This window comes from Otolemur garnettii, unplaced genomic scaffold, assembly GCF_000181295.1.
Source record: "Otolemur garnettii isolate 467f Iridium unplaced genomic scaffold, OtoGar3 scaffold00076, whole genome shotgun sequence".
NCBI classification, from domain to species: Eukaryota; Metazoa; Chordata; class Mammalia; order Primates; family Galagidae; genus Otolemur; species Otolemur garnettii.
Window position 1 is genome coordinate 2,155,204 of NW_003852471.1, and position 9,292 is coordinate 2,164,495.

Sequence of the window (9,292 nt, forward strand, 5' to 3'; positions counted from 1 at the left end):
GCTCGGTTTGAACCCGCCACCTCCGGCATGTGGGGCTGGCGCCCTACTCCTTTGAGCCACAGGTGCCGCCCCGCATAGCATTCTTTATGTATCTGAAAACCAAAATGACGTGTGCTATCCTGAAATGAGTTTGGTCTTTTTACTGTTTTGCTTTAAGAGCCTAAAGATATCTGATGTTCATTTGATGTTCTATTTTTTATTTCCTATCTAGTAAATATGCATTTATCGATTTGTAATTTAATTTAATTAATTTATTTATTTGGCACCCACTAACCACCCTTTCCCGCACCTCTGATAACAGTCGCTCTACTCTCTCCAGGGCAGCAATTACTTTTAATATTTACCTCCCACAGATGAGTGAGAACATAAGAGACTTGTCTTTCTGTGCTCTGCTTATTCCATTTAACGTACTTCTCCAGCCCCCCCTTTCTTGCAATGGCAGGATTTTATTCTTTGCTTTTGGCCACGTAATATTTCATCATGTATATTTGATCCATCCATCCACTGATGGACACTCAGGGTGATTCTGCTGTGGACAGAGCTGCAGTAAACGTGGGAGTGCAGGTGTCTTTCTGAGAAACCGAATTTCCCTCCTTTGGATGTATGCTCTGGAGTGGCATTACTGGGTCCCATGTAGTTCTGTTTTTAGTTTTTTGAGGAACCTCCATCCTTTTCTGCATGGTAGTTGCACTAATTTACTTTCCCACCAACGGTGTACGAGGCTTTCTCCGTATCCCCACTCTCATTTGCTATTGCCCATCTTTGATAAAAGTCATTTTAACTGGGGTGACGTGATATGTCATTGTAGTCTTGATTTTTTATTTCTCTGATAATGATTTTGACTGTTTTTTTCATATACTTGTAGGCCGTTGTATGTCTTCTTCAGAGGAATGGCTTTTCAGATATTTTACCTGTTTCTTACTTAGATTATTTGTTTCCTATAAAGTTGTTGGAGCTTCTTATATATTCTAGTTGTTATGATCCCGTCAGGTGGGTAGTTTGCGACTGTCTCCCCCCTCTTTGTTGATTGTCTGCTTTGCTGTGAGTTCTTTAGCTTGACGGGATCGCAGTTGTCCAGTTTGGTTTTGGTTATCTATGCTTTGGAGATATTACTCAAGAAATCCTTCCCAAAGCAATGTCCTGATTGCATTTCCTCAGTGTTTTCTTGTAGCAGTTTCATGGTTTTAGGCCTCAGATTTAAGTCTGTGATCTTCGATTTGATGTTTGTGTATGGTTTAGTTTCATTCTTCAGCATATGGAGATCCGCTTTTCCCAGAACCACTTCTGGAGGAGACTGTCGTTTCCCTCCCCTGGGTCTTGCACCTTTGTGAAGATGAGTTCACTGTAGACGGGTGGATGTATTGCTGGCTCTCCATCCTGTTCCATCAGCCTGTGTGTGTGTTTTTATGCCAGTATCAAGATGTGTTGCTTGCTATGCTCAATAGTATAATTGAAGTCAGGAAATATAATTACTCCAGTAATCATATTTTTGCTTTTTGCTCAGGATAGCTTTGGCTATTCTGGGTCGTTTGTGGTTTCACATAAATTATGGGATTATTTTTTCTATTTCTGGGAAGAATGTCATTGGTATCCTGATGGGTATTGCATTGAATTGTAGATTGGTACTTTGGACATTTTAACAACTTTAGTTTTTTTCAGTCCATGAGTGTGGAAATTCCCCTTTTTTGTGTCCTCTTCAGTTTCTTTTATGAACATTTTGTAGTTTTCATTTTAAATATCTTTCACTTCTTTGGTCAAGTTGATTCCTAGGTATTTTATTTTGCTTGTTGCTATTGTATATGGGATTGTATATGCTGTTGTATATAGGAGTGGAAGGAGAAAGAGCTGTAACCCAAAGGGAAGGGAGAGAGGTTTTGTTTATTTGTTGTAAGGATAGGAAAATGTGGGTGTAGTTAGCTGTGGATTGGAACCACTTTCTTGGTTTCTGTTTCAAATTGTTTATTGCTGGCATATAAAAATGCTACCAATTTTTGTATGTTGACTTCATATCCTGCAACTGTACACATTTTTTATTACATATTAGTTAAGACTCAGCCACTATATAGGGGCAGACATGGTGCCAGCCCCTGCACGTTGGCTGATGAACGAGATGGATGTGGTGACTGGTGACTGTGCTGGTGGAACAGGCTGGGAGAAGGTCCAAAGCAGGTGCTTTAACAGAATCACAATCAAGGGTGGGCAGCGTGGTAGGGAAGTGCGGAGTGGTGTCTAAGCCAAGATATACGTGAGAGGGGCTGCAAGCCTAGGGTTTGGGGGAAAGAGCACGTCTCAGGTGCGTATAGAGACTCCAAAGTGAGAAAGCACTGGAAAATTTGAAGAACCAGAATGTTCTTCTTGTGACTGGAACCCAGTCCTAGGGAGCAAGAGGGAGCAGTGAGGAGCCGGTCCTGTGGGCCCCTGTACGATAGATAGGGGGCCTGTAGATAATCGGAGGCCTGAGTCTAAGGTGAGGTGGATGGTATTTGTGTGTTATGAAGATGCCATTGGATGGGACTAGGTGTGAGGCCAGTGTAGTTGATGGTAAAGTGGAGAGAAGTCCACCTATATATGGGGAGGTAGGCTTGAGAACGGTTGGGTGAGTGCATTTGGGGAAGGAAGTCAGGGAAGATGGTCTCTGGCTTGGGCAGTGAGGAGGATGCTCTGATTTATATCTACTATAGGAATGTGGGGAGAAGCTGATGAATGTCAATTTGGACATCTTGTAATTGAGATCCCACAGGACATCCAACCTGGCTGAATAAACAAGAGCTCTGAGGGGAGACCTGAATAGGAAATGGGGTTTGGGAACCGTCAGCACACGGGGATGATATTTGAAGCTGGAGAATGAACGAGGTGACCTAACAAGGATCTGCAGAACAAGAAGAACAGAGGGAATTTGACACAGAACCATGAGAAATGCTGACATTCCTGGTCTTATTCAGGGAACAGGAGCCAGCAGAAGATACTTAACAAAACCGAACAAAATAAAACATATTTATCAGAGAAGAAGAGGGGGCCTGGCAGAGAGCAAATAATTTGGTGGTCAGCCTTGTCGAATGTGTCTGAAAGATGACATGGTGATTGCAGGGTCCCCTGGGTCTGCCTTCAGACAGGTCTTGTGGATGGCCGAGAGGAGTGTGCTGAGGAATGAGGGAGGGGTGAGTGTGCAGCCAGCCCGAAGTGGTAGCCAGCTGTCCAAGAGTAGGAGTGGAAGGAGAAAGCTGTAACCCAAGGGAAGGGAGAGAGGTTTTGTTTATTTGTTGTAAGGTTAGGAAAATGTGAGTGTAGTTAGCGGTGGATTGGAATATCTAGCTGAGAGAAAGCGATGAAAGGCCAGGAGGCACTGAGGACATGGCGTAGCCAGGTACAGAGGAGCACAGATCATGACAGCGTCAGAAGCTTCCCAGATGTCTCCAGCTACTTACCGCCCATTTGCATTTGGTATGTCTTTGCACAGCTTTATTATGAAGTATGATTTCTTGTAAACAACTTTAAATCGACTGTGTTATTTATCCTCAGACGCACTTCTTTATATTAAAGATCAACACATCTGTGAGCCACTTTAATTCTTGTCCGTCAGTAGTCTTTGGAAAACACTATGTGAAAAATCAGGCTGATGTGTGAGGAGTTACCTGGGGTCCTACCGTTCCAGGGTCTCTCCTCCAGGACCGCAAATCCTGGCTGCCTCCCCAGGGAAGAGGAGGAGGAGAGGGCCTTTGGGAGACGCTACTCGGGGAGTTCTAACCTTGGGCACACGGGAGAGATTTTGACAGATTTTTCCAGGTTGTTACTGAGAAATTGAAAAGGAAGAATTTGCACAGAGGAGAAAATAGGAATATAATAGGAATTGGTTGTTGAATTAAGCCAGGAATACTACTTAAAAAGTTTTCCAAGAATTTCACGTCCCGGGTACAGTGGACTCCTGAGTTCCTTCGGGCATCTGTTGTTAGTTGATTTCCTGCTGGTACTTTCAGGAAAGGCTGGCAAGCATGTAATGGGCAGTGAATTGCTTTACCTTGACTCTTCTCTTCTGTCATCTCAAGAGATGCAGTCCCGGGGACTCATTTTCTCTGTGCAGCCCCTCTCTCTTGAGAATAACTCACGAATATTGGCGCCCCTCCAGTCTCCTAGTGTGACGTGGGACCCGAAATCACTAACTCAAGAATTAACCTTCTTTTTTTTCATTTGTGAAGGTTACTGGTGGGGCGTATAGATTTTGGGAAACTACCATTTCCTGCAGGAGAAGTGTGTGTACAGAGCGTTTATAGGTCTCTGGGGTCTCCCAAGTGCTGATTATTTCCAGGGAGTGAGCTCTGCTTTGAAACTCAGGTACCGTCCTTGACCTTTCATTCTCCTTGCTGTTCTGTTCCCAGTTGGTTCGACTGTGCAATGAAGGAGCCCGGAAGATGGAAAGGACCGAGATGATGTATACGATTAACTCCCAGCTGGAGTTTAAAATTAAGGTATTCTCTTACCTGTGTTGATTTGTTGCTCTTGCTTAAATCTTATCTAAATAGAGACAGTTGAGGCCAAAATGTGCATAGGAATTTGCTTTTCAAAGAAGAGTCCTAAATTGATTACAGAGAGGCAGTTTATAAATCTACAGTTGCTTGTACCAGTCGAAGTGGCCTTTCTCCACACTGTGAAGTTAGGTATTATCTAAAAACCACATTTGTTTTTTCCATAGAAAGATATCAGACATGGGGGGAAAGTGCAGTTAAAGTACTAGAATTTTAGAATGGAAAGAGAGTTCTTTCATGTCCTCAGAATGTCCTAAAAAACATGAGTATCCCATGAGATGGTATCCCATGAGATGGACCAGGGTGTTCTTGTAAACCAAATAAGGACAATCCTGATCTCGCTTGCAAAGCAGATCATTAATGGACAGCTCTTTTTGTTTGTTTTTCTCCCGTAACGCCTTTTTGAATATGTGCTGCCTGTTACTCCTTGTCTGATACTGCTCTTGAGCAGATGACAAGATGAACAAAAAGGGAGAAGATAACAGTTACTGGCAAATCTGGGTCATGGCTGGTCCTGCACTGGCTCCCAGCTGAGGTCTTAATGGACGTGAGTGCTTGCCATTGTGATTCTGTTGAGTTTTATAACACATAAATTTAATGAAGCAGTTTTAAATGACTGGTTCTATTTTTCCCCAGTGAAAGTGCTTCTAATTCAGGCAAATGGAATGATAGTGAGCAGCATTTCATGGTGTTCTGCTGAGAGCAGATTCCCTGCCAGGCCGTATAGTTTGAATAAGATAGATGTAGAATAGCTACGTCCTTTCATTTGATAAATAAGGAAAGGAAGCCCAGAAAATAATTGTCAGCAGACTCACTTAGCTAGCGGTGGTAAGATCAGGACCAGGGTCCAGGCGTCCTGACCTGCAGGTCAGTGTGGACTCTCCTGCTGTAACATCACGACTCTGCTGGTTTAGATGCAGAAATGCCATCCATAAAACAGAAGATGATACGTACTTGCCAAAGCAACACACTCACTCATATCAGATAGTTACAGTGTTCTCAGGCAGAAATTAGAAAATGCAAAATTTGCTTTTGCATAAGAAATCTCTGGAAAACTACAGAAGAAATGAGTTATTGGTCGTTCCCTGTGGGGAAGGTGTCAGTGGCCAGTGGGTGGAACCAGGTGGATGAGGAGCAGAGAGGGAAGGAGATTTTTCACTTGTGTATAGTACTTGCTTTTTTCTTTAATGGCTTCTTTTGCCCTCACAACAATATTGAATGTATTATTTTAAAAATGTTTTCAGGGCCGGGCATGGTAGTTCACGCCTGTAATCCCAGCACTTGGGAGGCCGAGGTGCGTGGACTGCCTGAGCTCACAGGTTTGAGGCCAGCCTGAGCCAGAGCGAGGCCTGGCCTCTAAAAAGTAGCTGGGTGTTTCGATGGGTGCCTGTAGTCCCAGCTACCTGGGAGGCTGAGGCAAGAGGATCACTTGAGCCTAAAAGTTGGAAGTTGCTGTGAGCTATGACACCATGGCACTCTACCAAGGGTGACAAAGTGAGATGCTGTCTCAAAAAAAATTTTTTTTGCAGCAGCAGCCGTGTGGAGGTTGTGTTAGGAAGTACTGAGACCAGGACAGAGGCAGGTTAGGACATGGGCAGCAGATTTGGAGAGACTGTCTTGCAGGGTGCCTGGAGCAGGCCAGGGGCCGTAATGCCCCGGGCCCTGTCTGGCTGCTGGATGGACTCACACATCACAGAGGGGCATCCAGGAGGAGGAGCTGTTGGTGGGAAGGCAGTGGATCCTCTCGGGGCCATGTTTGGTTTATGGTACAACTGTAACTGATGCTATTATGAAAATACTGAGTTAATTACTGTGTGCCATTTACATACAGCCTCATTCTCACAGGCGCCCCGTGCACCATGCTTTTATTACCCCAAATTTATACATGAAGAATCTAAAACTGAAGAGACTAAATAATTTACCCGAGACCATATACCAAGAGGTAGTGAAGTCTGGATTCAAAGCTTTGTCCGATTCCAGAGGCTATGTGCTCAACAATGACAGTATAATAACGTGGATCTTTTTCTAATTTGGAGGGAAATAAAATCTGTGTGTGTGCATAAACACAAGCGTTTTTCGTTTTTAAATTATGAGATTGTGGGAGAATGTCATGTACTACACAGTGAAGGAAAGCATCCCTGGGGTGGCATTTAGAAAACCAGCGTAAATTACGAGCGTGGGCTCTGGAGCCCTCCTGCCTAAGTCGTGGTAGTAGCGTACCACTTGCTAGTACACGAACAGTACAACCTTGGGTATTACTTACCTTTTCAAGTCTTGGTTTTCTGAACCGTAAAATGAAGCTGATAACAGTATTTTCCCTTGTGGTGTTATCGTGAAGATTAAATTACTTAAGCGCTATAAAGGACTTGGAGCAGACTTGATTCATAACAAGCAAACAGTAAAGATTATCGATAAGCTATGTCTGAATAGTTTCGTAGGCCCAGCGAGCATGTGGCAGAGTGAATGGATGTGAAGCAGTTTAAACAGTTGGGCTTTCATTCACGAAGCTTGACTCTAAAGAGGACAGGCTGGTGACGATAACTGGAGGTGGCACAACATCAAAGGGCCATTTCAGTGAATAGTGTGCAGGACATCTTGGCCGTTGCAGAAAGGGAGCCGGGAGGGAGGGAATATTAATGAGAAGGGACACACCAAGGGAATGAGGTCTTAGAGTTGCAAGCAAGGTGTTGAAGGCAGGAGATCTCATCCTCTGAAATGAGAGGAAAAAAGTGATGGTTGTAGAGAAAAAACTGCTCACTAAACCGAGACGGTCGCAGAACAGAGGTTAGTTTTAGTCTCAGATCTAGTGGTTTTCTCTCTAGACCATTGCTTTCTCTGAAAGTTCCCTCTGTGGAGTTGGGAAGAATTATTTTTTTCTCTTGTAGTAGAAAGTATTTTCAAGTTGCCCTTGAAAGTAAGCACGTGGAGAAGGTGAGTGTTCTCAGGCTACCCCAGGAGCCAAAAGTTGTGAGTGAATAGGGTGCTGGTATGTTAGCTGGGAGAAGGGTTTGCGGATTGCTTTTTGGGGCCTTGCTAATGAATAGAAGTCCAAGAAAAAACAGGCAAAATGAAGAACTCCGATGTGTTAAAAAGTCCTTCTGTTGAAGGCAGTTTCATGGTTTCTCAAAAAGTTAAACAGGATTATCAAACGACCCAGCAATTCTACCTACACCCAGGAAAACTGAAAAGAGGTATTCAAACAACTCGTACATGAACCTTCATGGCAACTTTATTTGTAATAGCCAAAAAAAGTGGAAGTAATACAGATCAGTTGATGAATTGATAAACAACATATGGCCTCTCCATCCAATGAAATATTATTCAGCTATAAAAAGGCATAAAATTATGCTAATGCTGTAACATGGATGAACCGTGGAGACATGCTAAGTGAGAGAAACCAGATTCAAGGGTCACATACTGTGTAATCCCATTTATGTGAAATGTCCAGTAGAGGAAAATTCACAGAAGGAGTGGGAGTGACTCCCTAATGCATAGAAGGGTTTTTTTTTTTTTGAGGTTATGAAAATATTCTGGAAATAACATTTTGCATATGAAATGCACTCCTGTGTATAATGCACACCCACGGTTTGGGTCCAGACTTTTAGGAAAATGACCCTCAAGAAAGTGGTCAGCTCTTGGCTGGGAGAGACACGTCTGACCTGCAGACCACACCGCTGCCCGTCCTGTGAAGGCCGCCCCCCACCTCTCTCCTGGGAGTCCTTCCCTTCCTGCCACATCAGGGACCACAGCCTAGCTGGCCAGGCCAGTGAGAGGGCCACACACAGGCGCCTCGCAGGCTGCTTGGCCTGCGGGCAGCCAGGCAGGTCCCTGGGGCCTACACAAGGCTCTTCGTCCACACAGCCAGGCCTGCGGCCCTCACTCTCTTGAGCCTGGCCTGCCCCGCCAGCCCCACCACTGCCCCTTCCCTGCTTACAGTGCTGGGCGGAAGCTGCTCCAGCCCTGCCCCAACCAGATCCAGATCCTCCTGGACTGGAACCTGTGCGCCTGACAGGCTCAGTGGGCAGGCGTGGCAGCCCCGGGAGGCCCGCTGGGCTCCCCTACTCTGAGGCCTCCTACCCATGTGTAATGTGCACCCTTATTTTTCCCTCAAAAATTTGGGCAAAAAAACACACATTAGACGCAGCAAAATACAGTAGATAGTGGTGCCCACCAGACAACATTGAGACGGTACTAAAGGCCTCTGAATTATATGTACTCTTTGAAGTAGTGAGATGATGAATTTAATGTCACATACATTTATTTCTTCTTCCGAAGCTCTTCCTTGTCTTGCTGCCCATAACTTTGTCACGTCTTACGCTGAGGCTAGCTCTCTAGGATGCTGAATAACACAGAACAGAACCCCTTCCCTACCGAATAGGTCTTGTTCGTGAATTCCCTTTTCTTCTGGTTTGTGGTTCATACCTGGATTCCGGTCTCAGAGCTCCCTTTCTGGAGGAATTCACTCATGGCCTCTCTGGGACGTTGTGATATCTTTTATTTTGGTGATTTAATAGTCTCTTTAAGAGAAACTGTCTGAATGGGTTTAGTGTTCTAACAATAACTTTGAAACACAAACCATTTGCAATATCAGATTTTTTTGTTTTTCAAAAGAAGCACCGGCATATTGAAAGCCACTGTCCAATCTGGGTCTTTAGGGAGAAATTTAGTTTTGTCTAGTGGTGCATGAGGAGTTCATAAAACTCAGATACTTTAAAACAATAAAACATTTCAAAAACCTTTCTTTCTTTCTTTCTTTCTTTTTTTTTTTTTTT

General features: G+C 44.1%; 1 protein-coding gene across 1 annotated transcript in view; it reads left to right on the forward strand.

Annotated features, from left to right (window-relative positions):
* Positions 1-9,292, forward strand: part of ARHGEF26 (Rho guanine nucleotide exchange factor 26) — a 122,390-nt gene that overhangs the window by 76,772 nt on the left and 36,326 nt on the right. The window contains exon 10 of the mRNA XM_003794123.3: positions 4,374-4,463. Coding sequence (XP_003794171.1) covers positions 4,374-4,463 — 90 coding nt within the window. The remainder of the gene's footprint in view (positions 1-4,373; positions 4,464-9,292) is intronic.